Source organism: Leptonotus elevatus, chromosome 4 (genome assembly GCF_054856555.1).
Source record: "Leptonotus elevatus isolate MCC_2025b chromosome 4, RoL_Lele_1.0, whole genome shotgun sequence".
NCBI classification, from domain to species: Eukaryota; Metazoa; Chordata; class Actinopteri; order Syngnathiformes; family Syngnathidae; genus Leptonotus; species Leptonotus elevatus.
This window is the reverse complement of record NC_141242.1, coordinates 19,287,534-19,307,909: the sequence shown is the minus strand read 5'-3', so window position 1 is coordinate 19,307,909 and position 20,376 is coordinate 19,287,534. Positions and strand designations below refer to the sequence as shown.

The following is a 20,376-nucleotide window of genomic DNA, read 5'->3' as shown; positions in this document are numbered from 1 at the left end:
ACTAACACACCGCCATGCAATCACAGATGCCTGCTTTTCAACTTTGCACTGATAACATTTCGGATGCACTTTTTACCCTTTAGACCTAACAACGTCCATGATTTCTAAAAACAATTTCAATTGTGCACTCGTCAGACCACAGCACACCTTTCCACTTTGCGTCAATCTATCTCAGATTAGCTTGGACTCAGCAAAACTGGCAGTGTTTCTATATGCTGTTGATCCGTGGCTTTCACTTTTAATGGTAGAGTTTTAACTTTAACACATTGTTTTTGTCATCACTGGTCGCCTTCTGCGGCACATTGAAAAAAAGAAGAAGATAAACATACAAGTTAATCTTCAGATGCGCTGAAGTTGTGTTCATTTTTCCTAAAACATGGATTTAATTCCCTTTTGTAGTACTTCAGGTTCAAGGACATTTCATTCCAATATGTTTCAAAATTCAGGCCATCTTAAAGAGAAGGCACTACAACTTTGCAAGATTCGAATAAACGGTTTTGCATCACAGTTTGCAAGACCAAATTAGCATTTCGCGCCTCATTAAAACACACTGAAAAGCAAAACTGAGAATCAACTGCCGAAATATCCCAAAAAGCTTCACCGGACTGTGTCACTCACGTCACCCACCGTGGGTAGCCGGAGGTTGAGGCACAATTTAGGCGTTACTTACGCTGCACCAGCTAGCTAGCTACAAGCTTTGTTAGGCTCCCGCTGCGGCTAAAAACATTGCGGAGTCGGTAATCATTGCCTCCAAGACAGCAAATAAGATACAAGTGTTGTTCTGACAACGGGAGAAGCCATGCTAATTGCTAGACCACCCTAAGATTGACACAGATAGCACATTTAACACCGAAATTGGGAATTAAAAACTGTTGATTATATACAGATAAGAAAAACAATTCATTCATTAAATGCTCAAATTGTTGTTGTTTAATAAAACCCTTCCTTGCTTTAGTTCCCAAGATTAACCACACACTAAATGTAATAGTTGCCCCTCAAATGAAGTCATTGATATGCACAACTGCTCCACAAATCAGGGAATTAATCATTGCTACTGCTGTAGATTAATCATCCTTGATTATGCCTTAAAACTACTTGAATGTCATTATCAACAATCACCGTTCCAACATTACTGACTCATTATTGACTGGTGACGTAAATATTGGTTTCATATTTCTTGACCTCTTAGTGAATGGCTACTATAGAGTTACTTTCACATTTACAGTAATGTGATTAAAATATTTGTTCATGTGGGTCCAACTGTCAGCCTGTTTATTATCCAGGAAAGACAGTAATTGTGTTCAGTGGTGTAGTACTGTATACGAAACGTTCTTTCTTTTTTCTTCTCTTTTCATAATTCATACTGTATATAAAATGTTGGGTTATTAGGAAAGTCTTCCTCGTTGATGAATGAATGAGGTTCTTCCTGATTTATTCCGCTCTGCTGCAACAATGTGCGTATGCATATATATTTTTTTAAAATCTGATTTGAAAGGTGTTACTCCTTTTAATAAATGTCAGTCAGACTGGTTTAAGCAGCCAGATTACCTGTTGGCTTTCTGCACCTCCGTTGCACTTCTGTCATTTAATCCTCTTTTTAATTACTATTGCAGATATGAGACTCAAATTAAGCTCAAAATGCTTGTTTTCCTAGCATGCAGATAAAAAGATTTACCCAGGGAGTTTTGAACACCTGCCCTGAAATATTGTTTCCACTGTACCCTGAATGCCATGTGGCTTAATTGACTTGGAAACGTCCCAAATGCGTCATTGACTATGTGGTCTAATTAATATTAATAATATATGCTATTATAAACATCAAAGAACATCTGGCGCCCCTGTTTTTCTCACCAGTCTGGCGTGCGACTCTCACTCTGTTTCATCTTAAACCAAACCAGCCACCATGAATAACTGTTTTGCATCTCAGGTGCTTGATTGCACATATAGAAAGAGCCACACTATATACAGTTTGATGTCGACAATATAACTGCCAAATGGCTGTGTAAGCATATACTATGCAAGGCTGTGATTGCATTGATGGGCTTGTATGGGTATAAATCTTAAAGCCAATTTCCATATGAAATGAATCACTTGTCCAAGTCTGGTTGCCCGCTTTCTTTCTTTTTTTTTTTTCAGGCTCGCTGAGGGCTTTTATATATTTATTTACAGTTTTTTCAGCACATCCAGTAAGGTCAGATAACGCATATGCATCACTTTATTATGTGCTCTGTGTTAGGCAAGAGAGGCGGCAGCTTGTAATGATGCAGTAATTGGAGTTTTGCTTGATAAATCTAAGCTCCGAAATGACTCCCCTCACATATTGTGAAGCTCGACAGTGTAAGTAAATCTTAAACTGATTAAGTTAGCATGAACCAGGCAATCACAAAGATGGCACCCATCCAGAGGAAGAGCAAAAAGCAGCAGAATCTTGGGTCTTGATGTTGTTTTACTGCTCTCATGTAGGTTAGCAAATGGCTTTAGGATGCTGAAAGATGAGGTCAGATTTGGGTTTTCTGCATTTGGAGCTGACCGGCAATGTCATCGTAATTTAAACCGCAGAATAATTGAGATATATAGAGAGCATCTGAAAGAGTTCCATTAAGCAGTTTGGATTTTTTTTTTGCTCTCTTACTGGAGACATAAGGGTGTGGCACTGTTATAGCCACTTTCCCGCTCATGCACATCCATGATGCTGGCCGCTGTGCACATATCATGTATACTGACATTAAATTGCACAGGATAGATGCAAACACACCCACACACATATACTGTACTGCACTTATACTGTAGGCAGGCCATGTGCACAATCCAATATAATAGCTGTATCGAGCATTACTATTGCTTTTTTAGATACTAGTTTTTGCCTTTCTCATGTCTCATGGAATCTAGTACAAGGTAGCACAAAGTCAGTTCTCCACTGCTGAAATCTACAGCCGCGATAATAAAAACAGAGACCGGCCACTTTATAAACACATTCAACATCCAGTGAAATTCAGTCCAAGAAGCTGCAATAAAACTGTTCATTTATACAGATACAGTCATAATTCTCAACTTTAACTGACACAGAAAGATAGCAATTTTATAATATGTTATTGTGGTTGTAGTTTTCAGTGGTGTTGAACTGTACTGTATCACACTGAGTGCCTTTGTTTTCTTTCTTTCATTCTTTCTTTCTTTCTTTTCAAAATAATTTGGTCATTAAGGAAGTGCATTGCTGCCACACTATAAAACAATGATAATTATTACGTTACAACAAGAAACCTGTCATGTAAAAATCTGACAGCTTGTAATATCTTGATTTGGAACGTTTTTATATGATAGTTTTCACATTTTACGTTTTTTGTGAAAGTTTTTTTTTTACATGATGAATTTCATGTTTTCACATAATAATTATCATGTAAAAAAGTGAAACATCATGTAAAAATGTGACAGCTTTCATATAATAACATATGGAACATTTTTACATGACATTACACTAAAACATTTAACTTATCATGTAAAAATGTGAAAATTATCAGGTAAAAACGTGAAGCTTATGTAAAAATGTGACTTACCATGTAAAAACATGAAATAATTGTCATGTAAAAAGGTGAAAATCATCATGTAAAATGTTTCCATATCATGTTATTATATGAAAGCTGTCACATTTTTACATGATAATTTTCATGTTTTTACATGCAAATTATTTCATGTTTTTACATGGCAAGTTTCACATTTATACATAAGCTTCACGTTTTTACCTGATAATTTTCACATTTTTACATGATACGTTAAATGTTTTAGCTCAATATTTATCATGTTAAAAACGTGAAACTTATCATGTAAAAATGTGATAGATTTCTGATATATTGAATTTTCTTTTTCTTTTTTATAGGTCACTTGCTTCAAGTAAAAGTCAAACTTGTACCTCTGCAAATGTGTCAATCAAAATTAATTTCAGAATATATTACACAGCTCTAATTAGATTGTGTGAGGTGTATCTAATGTTGGGGTCTGTGAGTGTGTGCACACCACAAAGAGTAACGACTTTTGTTCAAGGGCGGTGATATTTTATGGATTTCTGCATTACAAACATAAAAAAAGAAAACCCTCCTTTTACTACCGTTCACTGCACAATTGTAGTTTTTCTATTAAAGTTGGAAACAAAGTCGAATGCCGACTTCAGATCATTAGATCTGGAGAATTACCTCAGGGTCACATCTCGAGGTGTATGAAATTGATATTTCTCTGGCGGGGATGAATCACTGTTGTAACTCAGATATTAGTCCATTAAAGAAGAACAATAAGGCATCAATATGCATGGAATTAAATTAATGGTGGTGGGTTTATCTGCCTATCCCAGACGCATCCCTAAAAGACACAGTATAATGTATGGCCTGACCTTCAAATGCCAAGAGAGTGTTGGGCAATAAACTGCCAATATTTGTGGCTTAATGGCGTTGGATGACTTTTACTGTAATTGGAATGGCAGCGAAACAGCTGGGCTGTTTAAAGACAGTGTGAGGCCGACGATCTCTTATTCAAAACGGTCACAGGGAAGTGTGTTTAACCCTGGAGGGTCTTTCTGGGATCACTGTGAAGAGTACTTTGTAGGTAAACACTAAAAGCAGACATTATGAATTTCACATAATTAAAGGTTGAGGTGGGTTAAAGCTTTTACAAAAAAAAGGAGAAAAATCGCTCTGCCCTTCTCTATATTAATAAACATTTTGGAAGTGAAATGCAGAAATAAAAGGAGCGCTAGTACATTGTGGTTAATCAGAGCCAGTCACGTGACTGTGAAAGCCATTTACTGCTGTTTGATAGAACATCGCTCCCTCCCTCCCTCTCTCTCTCTCTCTCTCTCTCTCTCTCTCTGTGTCTTCAACCACCGCCCTCTTTTGGATGCTTTACAATTTCACTCTTTTATTATTTCTGGAGGAATCTTGTTTAGTGTTAACATCTTTAGGTGTATTTATTGCACACAGTGGTGGCATCCATACTGTAAAATGATGGATCACTGGAGCTGAAAGCTGATTACAAGCATGATTTACTGTGGGGCACCGCTTAAATCATTCAACTCAGCCCGGTGTGGGATTGCAACATTTTTCATGCTGAGAACAGTCGTGTGCCTTTCTCGGAACAAAATGCTTGCTATGCACACACAATTTGATTATGTGCTTGCTGCTCTTGTGTGCATTAGGTGACAATGTCTACAAGTGTCCACCCTCCTGCGACTACCCCGCCATCGGTTTCCAGCTGGACCGCTACCACTTCCCGTCCTGGCAGAACAGCGGGGATCTGTCCTCTCCAATGCAGGCCACCAACAGCAGAAGCTCCAGCCCCAACCCGAAGCCGCGACCCCGGTCTAGGGAGGACAGGAGCCCTGTGAGCGCCCACTTCCTTTCCCCAGACAGAGAAAATACCCTGCTGGTCCCTGACAAGAATCCAACCAGTGATAGTCCTTCTTCCGTTCACACCAACAAGTCCCAGTATGAGCCTTTAGACTTGTCCGTTTCCTCTCATTCCACCGTGTCTCCTGCTCTGCTGGTCCAAATGTCTGGTGTCTTCAGCAATGGACTCAATCCACTTCACAAGTACGCCACTGAACTTGATGTGAAGCCTGCGTACAGGTGTGATCTTTTAGGTGAGGACAAACCAAATCTAGGATCAACGGGCCTCGGCGTGGAGGGCGAAGTTGAGAAAGCAAGTCTTGAAGAAGAGCGAGATGGAGCAAATGAAGACGCAATTGAGTGGAAGAAGCTGAAAGATGCGAGCCAGGCCGACGTCCTGGGGAAGACACGTGACGAGATGGGCCCGTGGGCTGCAGCGGAATCGAGCATGTCCTCGCCTGAGAACCTGGCTCCAGAGCAGATCAACCCCTATCAGCAAGCTGGTCTGCTCTCACTCCTCAGAGCCCAGAAGAACGCGAGTGGTAGTCAGAGGAGCACCCTGAACGGCGGGGGCAACATGAATAATGTGTCATCAGGTAAGCATGTACACTTGTTGAATCAGTGATTCCCATCAATTCAATTATTTACTACAAAAAAATGTATCTCTGTTCAAATTAACATTTAGGGGTGTATTTATATTTACTCCTTTGGGGCCTCAAGACAAACTTATATATTGGTCAAGATTTGGAAAATTGTTTATCAAGGCCCAGATTGTGAGGGTTAATTTAAAGGGACAGTGTATAGAATTTTTTTTATTTTTCAATGTTCATTAATTTAAAAAACAACACACTATTAATTTAAATAATATGGGAAAAAATCACACACACATCAACATACATTTAAAAAAATATAGAATCATAGGTGTAGTAATTGCTAAATTTCATTTACCGTAACCTTTAGTTAACCAGGTAGGTCCCATTGAGATTAAAAACCTCTTTTTCAAGAGAGACCTCGCCAAGACAGGCAGCAGCAAAAGAACACAAAGTTACAAACATACAGTACGGAGTGCGCCAAATTATCAATACAATTGTTCAAACAGCAATGCTAAAACATCGACACTGTATGGAAGCTGTTTCCATGTCTTTAAATTTAGATTTAAAAACATTTAAGGACACCAGTTCTTTGAGCTTTAAGTCATTTTGCAGAAGATTCCCGGCTGACGGTGCTGAGTAAAAGAGATCCTGCGAACGCAATGAATACTGCTTCTCTGCCTGATAAAAACACAAAGATAGAGGGGAGAGGGGTAAATATATTACACTGGTCACTCTTCCCCTAGATGGCTGACGTGTTTTTTTTTCCTGCTACGGATACCAGAAGGAGGCAAACTTAGTGAACCTAGTAATTTGTTGTAGGCTTGCAAAGTGTGGTCTCTCTGACGCACCGTAATGTGCGTGTTTCAAAATGCATGTACATCAAACTTTAGTTGTTGCATTCCATTAGTTCACCACAGATAGCAAACATTTCAACACACTGTTCCTTTAAAAAAAAAAAAAAAAACATGGTTACAACGTAATCCAAGTTGTAACATACTATTAAAATAATGTAATTTGTTTACTTTAAACTACTTTTTGGTTTGATATGTGCTAATTGAAGGGATTTAGATAGATAGATAGATAGATAGATAGATAGATAGATAGATAGATAGATAGATAGATAGATAGATAGATAGATAGATAGATAGATAGATAGATAGATAGATAGATAGATAGATAGATAGATAGACAGACAGACAGACAGACAGACGGACAGTGAGTTTTGTGCATGTGCGAATTCAAACTAAAACAATAAAAGTAGATTTAAATCAAAGAAGAATGTATTAATCAGACTTTATGAGACGTTTTGAGGCCCCTAAAAATCTGGGGGCGTGTGTTTGCCTGGGGGTAAATCCACCATGAATGCCAAAAACGATACAGCCTAAACAATGGAATGCTCTGAAATTTACCGGCTTTTTGTGACATTTTGGTGCTTTGTCATTAGATCCCCCGCCCCCAACCCCCACTCTCCTTCACACACACACACACACACACACACACACACACACACACACACACACACACACACACACACACACACACACACACACACACCCACACACATAATAGATGGGTAGATAAAATACGTAACTTGGTTCGATGAAAATTGGGAATCACTGTAAAAATACTACTAACGTGTTGCTGCGCTGACTTTAGGATTAGAAGGTGGATCCTGCCACCTAGTGGACAAATAAGATCAATATATATTTGCTTTCTGGAGAACTGCAGAAATAAGAGTCTGGGGAGATTTGGATGACTCTGACATCAAGCTTCCTATAAATTGCTGTCAATTAAATGTGTCGCATTGTTGGTTACAAGATTCTCACTAACACTGCCAGCCTTACACCTCCCAAAAAATATTATGATAGCCGTAAAAAGGATGTGTGCATGTGTGAACAGATCAGGTCAGTTGAAAATAACGCATCTCACAGATTGAAAACAAGTATCCCCCCCACCCCCCTGCCATTGGAAACTTATAACTGATCTGAGCTAAGTAAGACTCAGGTGTGCCTCAGTGATTAGCTCCACACTTTAAGGAGTGATATAATCTCCTTGTGTGATAGGTTACAAATGGTCCAAGCCAATTGAGGCCCCTGATAGAGAGGCTTAAAGCTCTTGTGCTGGTGTGATACGCTTGCTGAGTGCGGATTTAATAATGCTGTCTCTCAGGAGAGGGGATCCAACAGCTGGGGTCTTTGATATGCATGTATTATGAGTGCAACATGATACACCTTCACTCCTCCCCACCTCCTTTTTATTCCAAAACCCAATATGTTCACGTGGAAGACAGGAAAGTGCCTGTCAACTCCATTAGGGATTCACATCTGTTCCCTTTCTTTATGATTTCAACAGCAACTTGTAGTTTGGTGTCATCCTGCACAGATGGTTATTAGAATGTGGCAAAAGGCATGCCTCTCTTTTGACGCCTCTCCTTGTCACACTGTCGTAATTGTAACTAATGTTGTTTAGATTTCAAAATGAAACAAGTAAAAATCACTTGAGTTGTCATGCTTAAAGTTCCTGTATGGATAAAAGTAGGGATGTTCAATGCCACTTTCCCCCCCAGACTGATACCAGTATGAGTATTCAGTTCTTCAGTAGTACCCAATACCAAGTACTGATACCACTAGTACTTTTGATAACCCCCCTGCACCCCCCCTCCAAAAAAAAAACAATGACAGATCTTTTTTTTTTTTTAAAGGCCCCCCCAAAAACATTTCCATTTAAATTGCATGAAATTAATGACAACTACTAATTTCAATTTCTACTTTGTAGTTCCAGATCGGAAAACAGCCACAACAGAGCAGCGGATACTGGTCGCGGCCACCGACATGAGTACTGCTACCTTGAAATAAGACCTGGTATTGGCCCAATACCGATACCGGTACCAGTACTCACCCATTCCTAGATAAAAGTATTATTAATTTATTGATATTATTTCTTTTCTTTTCTTTGCTTATTTACTTACCAACAACTCATGATAATTATTAATTAATTTATTTTGTGTTACTAATTTTATTTTACCTGTCATGCAATAAAGCATGGCTGATTTTTAATCCATGTACAGCACTTTGTATGCAGCAATGGTTGTTTTAAAGTGCTTTATAAATAAAGTTGAATTAAATTGAAAAGTATTGGGACACCTGGACTATTAGATAAAAAATAAAAAAAAGGAAAGAAGGAAAAAGTCGGTCCACTGTCCAGCCCTTTGCAGCTACTGGATATAGGGCAAAAGGTTTTTGGCCACCATTTGGTGTGTTGTTTAAGCAAAGTCAATCAATAGACTCAATTACTAAAACTCAAATGGTGAAAATAAATGTATTTAATTAATTTGCACATTTATCCAGATGATCACCAAAATGTAATGACCCCATACATTTGGGGCTGTGTGGCTTGTCTCGCAACCCAGTGGTTGTGGGTTCGATAGTGATAGAGAAGTGTGACGGCAGTTAAATACAGTATGCGAATCCACTGTAGAAATTGGAAAGGGTTGGCAATGGCAGGTATGTCTCTATACTTTATCAGTTGGAATTTTGGTCAGTTCCTCCATATCAAACTCCTCGAACCATGAGATTTGTGGGCCAGCAACGGGCCTCCCCTAATTGTCCCCAAAAAACAATTAAGATTGAGAGAATTCAAAGCCAAATCAGAGATTGATCCTTCAGTGATCAGTCACCTCCTTGCTGGAAGGAATTGTTTCAAACATTCTTCAGTATTCATCGGATGGATTTCGTCTCGTGAAGCAGATTTCAGAGCCACAATTAGATGGCGTCAGTCAAACGGGACATTGAGACAGATGAGTGACATTGAGAGTGTGTGGTGTGTCCTCCAAAAGTGAGCGAAGCAGGTGGCCCAGCAGACTGTCCTGTCTGCGGAACTGACCAGGTGGCTTTGTCATGGGGCTGTCTCCCATTTGCCCCCATCCTTTCCACGCTGGATGGCATGTCGAGTGGCACGCTGACATATTGCCGGGCACTTTGGACATGGAGTGATGCGTTTGCGCTGACAGCTCCGGTCGGCTCCAATGTGCCAACAGTGGTAATTGGCCAGATGGTGACCTCTGTTTGAACCTGTCTGCATGTTCATTAGTCTCACACAGAACACAACCCTCCCTCGTGTTTTTAACGGAGCCTGTCATCTCTGCGATGTTTTCATTTGGCCACTAGATGGTAGCATTTACCATGTTGAAAAGGGCTGGCTTCCGTTAAGCTGTGCAATCGTTTTTCAAAGGCTCAATAGAGAAAAGTGTTTTGATAACACGATGCCCTTGGATAACTTTGAACCAGTTGACAAATGAACAGATAGATAGAGCCCGGCCTCTCACGGTGAATATGAGAAGATCTATACAGAAATGATTAAGAATAGAGAGAAAGAAAAGGCACCCTGCATGAAAGGGATGAGTCATTATCTCATTGTCTGACCTCTGTGTTCCCTCCGTGGAGGGAGCAAGAGAAAAGGAGCGAGAAAGATGGCAGTAGATGGAGATAGATGGAGCGACAGCGAGGTGAAAGAGGAGTAAGCGGTGGTGCGCCTGTCTCCATGAGCAGATGTCGTCCGAGGGCAGCGAAAGGGCAACGCGGCCCTCTTTTGTGCCGTGCCTCTCCTCATAGAGATAATGAAGGGTGGAGTGCTGGGAAGGATGTGCAGTCATCACTCACTGTCTGTGTGCCATCAGAGCTCAGCACTGTGTCATCCGTCACCATTCAGCTCCTCTGGCCCCCGTCGGCCCCGCCACTGTCATCATGGTCATTATCTCAGACACAAACACACGCTCACACCCACACACACACACAGAAATGTGCACTTGGTGCTGAGGCAGGTCATGATAACGTTTTTATCATTTTTATACTTCTGCCGATTCAATATTGCATGAGTCTCATCACTATAGCCATTGTAGCTTTTTTCCCCTCATATATATTTAAAAATTCAAAAAAATATCAGTCAGCTTGAGTTACAAGATGACAAGATTATGATTTAAATGATGATTTTTTTTGCTTGACTATGTATCGAAGCCTCATTTTACTCTATCTATCTATCTATCTATCTATCTATCTATCTATCTATCTATCTATCTATCTATCTATCTATCTATCTATCTATCTATCTATCTATCTATCTATCTATCTATCTATCTATCTATCTATCTATCTATCTATCTATCTATCTATCTATCTATATCTCTATCTATCTATCTATCTATCTATCTATCTATCTATATCTCTATCTATCTATCTATATCTCTATCTATATCTCTATTATATTACGATTGAGCTAAAAAATCCACACACAAAAAACGTTACAGCACAGATTGTCAAACTGCTCTTCTCTGACCACCATGTGGTGCATGAGTAACATAGTGGTCACATTCTGAAAGTACTGTACATTAACATGTTTGCATAGGTCATCGCCATGTACAAAATGAATACTATTAACCACTGTAAAAGTAGGGATGCTCCTTACCACTTCACTTTTTTTCCAGACGGATAACACTACGAGACTCAATTCTTGAGTAGGCACCAATACCAATACCAAGTACTGATACCACTAGTGCATTTAATACATACAATTTGCATCCCCCCCAAAAAAAACTAAACAATGACAGATAATTGTAAAGAAAGATTTTTATATCCCAATATAGACTTTTCCCTTAACATTGCATGAAATTAATGACAATTTTCTATTCTTCTAATATCTAGATCCCGATCGTAAAACAGCCCCAAGAGGGCTGTTGCAAGTACCGATATCTTGAAATAAGGCCTGCTATCGGCCCGATAGCAAAATGTGATATCAGAACACTCCCATCCTTAGTTATAATAAAAGCTTTAGCTGCTAAGTTTCTTACTTTAAGTTATTTTGTTACATTGTTCCTTTTTTTGGTGTTAAATTTATTATCATGGATGCCACTGAAATATCAAACTGTCACCCCAAATAAATGCTAAACAATTATGGGAATCGTATCATTCTTGCCTTGTTTTCTGGAGTCTCAAAATGTGCATTCTAACAACAGTTGGGTTAAAAAGAACCAAAATAGGATGGCCTGATCCAACTTTTTGAGTTGTATAACCCACTTTGGATAAATTAAATTAATACCACACAACATAACCCCCCAAATTTTTTTTTTGGGGGGGGGTTAGCTTTTTGGGTTAATTGAATAACCCGAATGCATTGGGTCAAAAATGAGCCGAACCAACTTTTTAAGTTATTTACCCAAAAAGTTGTGTCAAATCAAATTAATAATCCACAAAGCAAGCCAATTATTTTGGGCTGTTTTGTGTTGTATTCATTTAACCCAACGTTTTTTGGTAAATTGAATAACCCAAAAAGTTAGGTCAGTCCCTTTTTGACCCAATTTGAGTTATTTCCGGGTTGTTGACCTGCCAAATGTATATAAAAGAACATTAAAATAACAAAACTATAATAATAAAAAAAACACTTTCCAAAATTTGTAAAATATCAAATTAATTAAAATTATTCATGTTTTTCCAAAGTCATTCAATATTCCTTTAAAGGTATCCGATCAAACCAATTTCTGTAAAGGTGGGGTCTTAAATTTTCCCTCAGAAATAAACACTTCATAAACACTTGATGTATGCACATGAAATCCTTCTCAATCGACACCTCTGGGCTCCTGTTAATGTGTGGTGGTGATTTTGTCATCAAACACTACCCACTAGCCTGTATTTTGCAATTTTGTTGTGTTTTGCCATAAAAGGGACATTTCTGGGTGGAAAGTCAATGTTTACCCCTCCATCCAATCACAGAGCGAGGGGCGCGTCGCTGAAGGCAAGCTCAAGGAGAAGAGTGAGGGGATTGAACCATGGGAGGAGACCGTTTTGAATTGTTTGTTTACAAACACAAACGGTCAAAACTTAAGACCCCACCTTTAAGTTTGGCATCAATTTGTAGTTGTTTTTAAGCAACTTTGTATACAGATTAGGGCAGGCCCAGGCTTTTGGAGCTAAGGCTCTTATTGTCAATGCTTTTCTTACAGATAAAATCTTGTAGATAAAATGGGGTTACGTCATGATCACATGCTAGCGATTAGTCTGCAAGTGGACTAAACACAGCATCCAACACAAATGAAAGGACCAAATCAATGCGATGAGTTAGGGCTTTATAATTTTATCATGAACCCCAGTGCTGCATGATATGCAATAAGGGGAGGTGTCACTTAAAATATTGTAGTGTGCTGTGTTGTTGCTTGCTATGGCTAAAGTGTAATTTTCCTCATAATACAGAAAACAGTCTTCTACGAAATCAGCAATCATTGTTCTCCCCCCCCCCCCCTCACTATTGGCATATCATCTTTCTTTCTGTCAGCACATCACAGTCCCTCCTTTCTCATTTCCCCTCCAATCTATTTGCGCCTGTGCATGTCCATGTAAAGGTATAGCATCACACACTGTGTGGACGAAAAGCTACCTATGAATAGAGGATCGTGTGGTGAAGAGATGGATGGCTCCGAGCCCGCTGCTGTCTCCTCTAATTGTAAAATATTAGTTACATTAGACTCTGGTCTGTGATTAATGGAACTTATTTGGAGGTTGCCCTCTCCTGGACCTCCCCTCTCCTCCTGTGGGAGCGGGGAGGAAGACCAACGGCTCCGGTAAGAAGAGGAGGGATAGAAACAATCAAAGACAAGCAGGGCCTGATGTCGGCGTGAGACCTTTTTGACTCGTTTTAACCTGACTTTACGAGGTTGCCTTTTTTTTTTTTACATCAATAAATGTCTGGATTTAAGTCAAGAATAAGTAACTTCTGTGTTTTATGTCGCTTTTTACTTATTTTCCAGCTCAACAAAAGCCTTCATTTACTATTTACGGCCCCCTTCTTTCCCATTTTACACTCCACACACACACACACAAAACCATGTGCGCCACTCTGATGATATTCACATGTGTCAGTTCTTATCTTCTTTCTGACGAGTGTGTGTGTGTCCTTTATTGGCCATCAGGTTATTATACACTAACAGATGGAGCATTACCTTTTATTGCACACACCTTCTGTGAGTTTTCCCAAATTTCGCCCCCAAAACACATTTTTATGTAGATGCACGGCCCAGTATTCAGCTTCCCGCAGCTGTCCGGGCTCTGATGACGAGCGTGATGGAAAGGAATAGGGAGAAAGAGGCGAGGGGGAGGAGGAGGGAGAATGTGGAAAAGGCTTGAGACGGCCCTGGGTTTTTGGGAAGTGATGTCAAATGACATCAGCGCATAACGGTTTACTGTAACCGTGAATCACCGAAGAAACACATTGAAGTGCGAGATAGACAGGAAAAGAGAAAAGTCATTTGATGAGCTAACCTGTCCCGAATAGCACGGCAGGGAGCAAGGACGCGTGTCCATCAAAGCACAAAAGTAAAGGAGTGATTCGTTTCATCACGTCAGCAGCATCAGGCTTTGGTGTCAAGCTGATGTTTGCTGTACATTAAGGTCAGACAAACGCATGGAAGCCATTAACTGCAATGCGCTGTTGTTTGTGTGCTTAAAGTGAACCACATCAAGAGAAGCCAGTGGAGTTAAGTTGCACGGGACAGACAGGAAGTTTTGACATTCCTTTCCCCTCTCAGCTGCAGACGTCTGTCATTCCTCAACTCAACACTTGTGTGTATGTGCGTGTGTGTGTTACTGTTTATTTATCTGTGTGTGTGTGTGTGTGTGTGCCTAAGCAGGAAATGGGTGACAATGGATTAGACAGTGTTTCATATCTAAAGTTCAAAATCAGCTCAAGTTTCTGCTTGACAACTAAAGGAAATACTCAGAAATCGCCGAGTTACAACAAAACAAGCAAGAAAATAAAATGTCATATAAATATAATAATAAATGAATATTCATGCAACCATGCATCCATCATCATTCTATCCATGTAGCACTTAGCTATCCTTGCTAGGTTTGTAGGTGAGCTGGTTACTCATAATAATGAATAAAAGACAATAAGGGCTGCAAGGTGTGCGAGTAGTTAGCGCGTATGCCTCACAGTTCAGAGGTCGCAGGTCTGAATTTGGAGCCTTTCTTTTTGGAGTTTGCATTTGGAGTTTTGTTTTTTCCTGGTAGTCAGATTTATTCCCTAATTCCAAACACCTGTTTCTTAGGTTATTAGAAAACTCAAATTGTTCGTACTGTAGGCGTGAATCTGACTGTGAATGATTGCTTGTCTATACTATACATGCCCTGTGATTGGCTGGTGACCAGTTCAGGGTGAGGCCCGCCTTATCAAAAATGTTAAATAATTAAAAAATACAATCATGCTTCAAAAATACCAATAATAAAATACAGCTAAAAGAAAATAAGCATTAAAGTATACAACAAGCTACTGTGCCTCAAATGTATTGGTTTCCAAAGTGACTTTTCTAGGACCAAAAATGCAGTATATAGTAAAGTTTGTAATCTATAAACCATGTACCTATCAATAGTACAAATACTCTGGGCTGTACTTTTGAAGTGCACCACCACAGTGACAAGCCATTGTAAACCCATAATGTTGAATTCAGATTAAGGCCCATTGCACACCGAGTGGCAAAAATTACATAGCACACGCTAAGCAAATGAGCACTGCACATCAACCAATACACAGCAATGCTCATCAATGACTTCAGCAATTTTTTGTTTAGTCCCAATAATTACTGTTTAACAGATTTGTTAAACAATAAAAAATACATTAATAAATAAATACAATCAATTGTCTTTCTTTTTTATGTAATCAACAGTTTTTCTTAAATTCACGTTGTGTATAGCAACAATTGTCTTGTCTATAGAAACATTTTCACTGGGTCACTTTCAAACATAAGTATACATTTCAATTATAATTTTTTAAGTATTAATGAATTGGTTGTATGGCCCTTTAGCAAAGCTCAATCAATTAAAACAATTCTGTTATTATAAATTTTTTATACTATATTACTACATAGGCCTCTTATGCCGATTGACGTACACTGTAACATCATTCATTTTCGGTTTCCAGTGTCAGTTCTGTTAGCTGCGTAGCGTTGTGGATAAAACAGATTAAATTGCCTTAAATTGTATTTGCTGTAGAAAGTTGTAGCCTATACGTTCCACTTTAATGCGGTTACAGCCAGACTTCTGCGAAGTGTATTGTCACTTAATTTCTGTGTTTCACGTTTAGTAATTAGCATGGATTCTCCATCTTTCCTCAACAACCCATTGTGAGAACGATACTTGTCATAAATGTAGTTATTTGCCACCACGGAGGCGAAGATTAGTGATTTAGGAGTAACCACGCAATGTGTTAATCAACACTTGTAGCCATCTGACATTTCTTGCTAGCTAGCTGGTGCGGCGTAAGTAGCACGGAGCTTGCCGAGCGAAGCTTTTTGCGACGGTCTCTGCAGTTGATTCCCAGTTTTATTATTCAGTTTATTTTGGTGAGGTTCAAAATGCAAATTTTTCCTCGCAAACTGTGATGAGGAGCTTATTTTCGAGCCTTGGTGGACTGCATTACGTTTATTGAACCGGTGTGATTTTTTATAAAGAGAGGACGCAGGCGATAAATGTACGAGTGCGGATAATTTGTCACCTTTTTGGTAATGACGCTCACATTGACTACGCTAGTGCATTTTGATGACTCTCTACATTTTGCTTTCTAGCCACAGCTACTTATACAAATATAATCTGATATAGATGAATATTATTGTAAAGCATAATTAACACTGTATATACTGGCTTGTTCTCATTTTTTTGGAGCAGTTTGAAATATTTTATTGACTTCTCTCACATATCTTTCAGACAATGCAGAAGTTTTATTTGTTAAACCTTCTTCTTCTTCTTCTTTCCCCTTCCTAGCTCAGAAGCCATTCCCATGCAAATATTGCCCCTACAGTGCCTCCCAGAAGGGCAACCTGAAAACGCACGTCATCTGCGTCCACCGAAAGCCCTTTGACAACAGCCTGTACCCCGACCGCCGTCTCCGCCGCTCGCACACGCCGCAGCGCCTGTCCAGATCGCCGCTGAGTATTGGGGAAGACAATCAGGCTGCGGGTAGAGAGCTAATCAACGTCACATCGCTCTGCGGAACTTGATGTTGTTGTCATGGAAACCGCTGATAAAGACAGTCATGATTATTGCTTTGGTAAGAACAACTGAGATGTTAAGTTAAAAGGGGGCTATTATGCACTTTCTTATGATCTATAATGATATAATACGTTTGGGTGTTCATACACTAAGTACTAGATAAGTGTTCATTCGCTTCTTCCCTCTTTTGTGGTTCTTTCAGACATATCTTACAGTGAAAGGAAGAAGGGTATTTTCAGCTGTGCAATGTGGGACTATAGATCCCTTTTTGTTGATGTACATTCCAGGGTTTCTTGAAGATTCACAGTATGTATTTATCTGTAGCAATGGGGTTGCATATAATGATAATGATAATAAATAAAGTCCACTGTGATGTGAAAGTGTAACAATAGCAACAAGTGCAGTTCATTTTGACAACTTGTCCAAACACATAGCTTGTGTTTGCACACACCTCTCAGTTCAACGCTCGTCCAGTATGGAGAATGTACCCTGTCTGCCCAAAGCATTTGTTCCTTCATCCAGTAAATACCCTGCGTTACGTTATTTTATTTTTTTGGTAAATATCACTCCATTTCCCTTCCAGTCCACAAGTCTCGTCTATCTGTCAGGATATGGTGCCAGATGTTCGGGCTTTCGCGCCGGCAGATGTAATGAAGTAGAATGTTGCACATCAGAGCTTCCATTTGTTCTGGATTCCACTCCAGGGAGAAAGGCTCTCTCACATATAATTATTGCCCATTAACTCCTGTGCTTTATGCCATAGTGCTGGAACAATGCTCAATTAAGGGGAACCAAGGAAATGGTACAAACTGTAGAGATTCATGATTGAATCTTTAAGAAAAAAAATGAGCATGATTGCTTTTGTGTTGTGTAAGTAAAATGTAGTCAAAAATGTTGCCATTTGTGGCCATTACAGCATATGATCCACTATGCCCGCCGCCTGCCGTGCCAACATTCCGCCTGTACCCAGAGATCACCTTGGGCAGCTGTGCGCCTGTTCACATGAAGCCTTGTAGCCACGGTGATGTGACTTTGACTGACAGTCGTCCTGACAACTCCATTCAAGCGCCACCTGCTAGCTGTCAATCAGGACGGCCGTCCCGGGGCTATTGACGGCGCTGTCAGCCTGCGTGAGATGTGTCTGTCAAAGCCCACCCACTCTGCCACTCTGTCTGCCTGCCCGGGCCATCTGACATTTGTTTACTGTCCTCCTTCCGAGCTTACTTTCGCCTCCCTTTAAGTGTGTCCTTCCCTTAAGAGACAACTCGCCCCTTAATCCCTGATCCAATCACAGATTCTTTGGCTGAGCATCATCATCACCCACTTTTTGGTGATGGAGTGCCTCAGAAACACTTGCGCATGTGACCCCATCCCAGCTTTGCCGCATGTCGTTCTTCTCCTCCTCCTCTTCCTCCCCTCCCTCTGTGCTGCTCAGTCACCCTTCATCTGTCTACCTGACAGGTGACAAGGTCTGGGCCTCCAGCTGACTGGCTAATCGGAGGCCTGTCATACCTGTCAATACTTTTTCTGAACCATGCCAGGTCTTGCGAGTTTGACCAAGGACACAGAGTTTTGCAAGGCTCCAAAAGCTTTGAGGGGAACTCAGTTGATTGTTCCCCTCCAATCGGCCGCTGAATGTGGGTGTCATCCTGTCAAACCTCCTAATTAGGCACACCATCCCTTAAAGCAACACCCTTTAATTAATACTGGGGATTAATTACGACTAATAGTGATGAATGTTTTACTTGACGTCGTGCTACTCTCGCCATTGTTGCGCTCGGCTGCTCTGTCGTCTTTCCAGCTTTCTGCCATGTTAGCATTCAGTTTGGCTATATTTCTCATGTCATCCTGGAACCGCTCAAATAGAATTCAACAGAACTTCTTTCAAGAAATGATTATATTCTTCTTACATTTACAATGAGAAAATGTGTTTCTAAATTTGAACAAATTTGAACGCAACCACCAAAAGATTCAATTTTCAGACCTGAGATGGACTATGCTTGTCTTGTCTTCAGATCAGGCTCACCTTGACCTTTTGCCAAGGATGACAACTTGCTATAAATCAGTCATCTTTCTCCAACATAAAAAGCAAGAAATGTAATTTCATACATTTTCACCAGTATTCAATTATTTCTGTGTCAAACCTCAAAGTCCATCCTCCATTCTGATGGGAAGTTTGGGAAAGACACTTTTCTACAGCGCAATTAGACACGCACATGGTTGAATGAGTTTGGTGTAGAAGCACTTGAAGGTTCTGACTTATTCATTATCATTCATTCAGCACCTTTGGAATGAATGATAACAGAGATTCTGAGTCAGACCATCTCCCAGATCTAACATCATTAATGGGGTTTCCATCCCAAATTTTTAAGCAAGTTTAGTGAAAACGCGAAAACTGAACATATAACTTGAAACCATTTTGTGACTATTGAGAAGAGAGGAGACTGCGCCATGAGATGATGTCATATGAGAGCGTTTCTCTGCCACAAGACACTCGACTGACAATCAACAAAGGCGATCATGGACAGATTGCCGATCGTTTCTTTGACGTTTTCCATCGGCCGTGGCATTAAATGTTTTGTTTCGCGGAGGAGCAACTGACGATGTGACAACCAGCTCAGCCAGTTAAAATATTTCAATTCGTTCCCCGAACATCCCGTACTGTATCATCCCCCACAATATGTACGTGACGTAATAGCTGGTCAAAACAAATGTACCCCTCATGCGTATAAGCATTTTTGCGAACTTAAGGCTATTTTCACATTTCTAGTGTTTCCATTTAGTTTTTTTTTTTTATTCTTGACAATTTGAATAGCAATAGATGGATGAAATGAAACCCCACCTATTGACAAATATCTCAAATGTCCACCGTACCATACTCTTGTCCATATAGTATAGTGTCTGTCTATCTTAACTACTTTCGTCCCTTCAGAGTCATGTTTCCTTTTCTTTATGCTCGTCCCGTTATTATCCTCTCATCAGAGGCTCATCCGCAGATCATGCTTGAGGTCTTTCTCAGCCTCACCGAGATAGACGGGCCATGTTCGCCTAATCAGCCTCAATAAGGAAAGGAAACAGTTTGACAGGTCAGGTAATGAGAAGTAATGAATCACTAATCACAGTCTCCTACAACCCTCGGAGCACAGATGAAAAATTAAAGGTAATTAGCTTGCACAGTTGTGAAAACAATATTCAAGTTGGCGTCACGTGGTACAGACAGGCCGGCAGCAACATGCATCATCACCATGTCACAGTCCTATTAGGACGCTGTTATTGGAAAGCTGGCTCAGTTGTATCATAAATAAAATGTCTCGTATCATTTCTTCCATTCCGGATCTTTCTAATGAAAACAAGGGAAAACACACCATCTTCCCAAATCCCAAA

General features: G+C 39.9%; 1 protein-coding gene across 4 annotated transcripts in view; it reads left to right on the top strand.

Annotated features, from left to right (window-relative positions):
• Positions 1–17,332, top strand: part of LOC147175932 (zinc finger protein 536-like) — a 35,183-nt gene extending 17,851 nt beyond the window's left edge. Inside the window, exons 3-5 of one of the 4 annotated variants that reach the window (XR_015094610.1) lie at positions 5,183–5,968; positions 8,741–8,879; positions 16,765–16,912. Coding sequence is in view for 3 of the 4 variants with exons in the window: in XM_086073924.1 (XP_085930050.1) it covers positions 5,183–5,968; positions 16,765–17,000 (1,022 nt within the window). In the remaining variant the exon portion in view is untranslated. Of the gene's footprint in view, positions 1–5,182; positions 5,969–8,740; positions 8,880–16,764 lie in introns of all 4 variants that reach the window. The other 3 variants (XM_086073925.1, XM_086073926.1, XM_086073924.1) reach the window with 3 other exon arrangements.
• Positions 17,333–20,376: the final 3,044 nt, after the last annotated feature.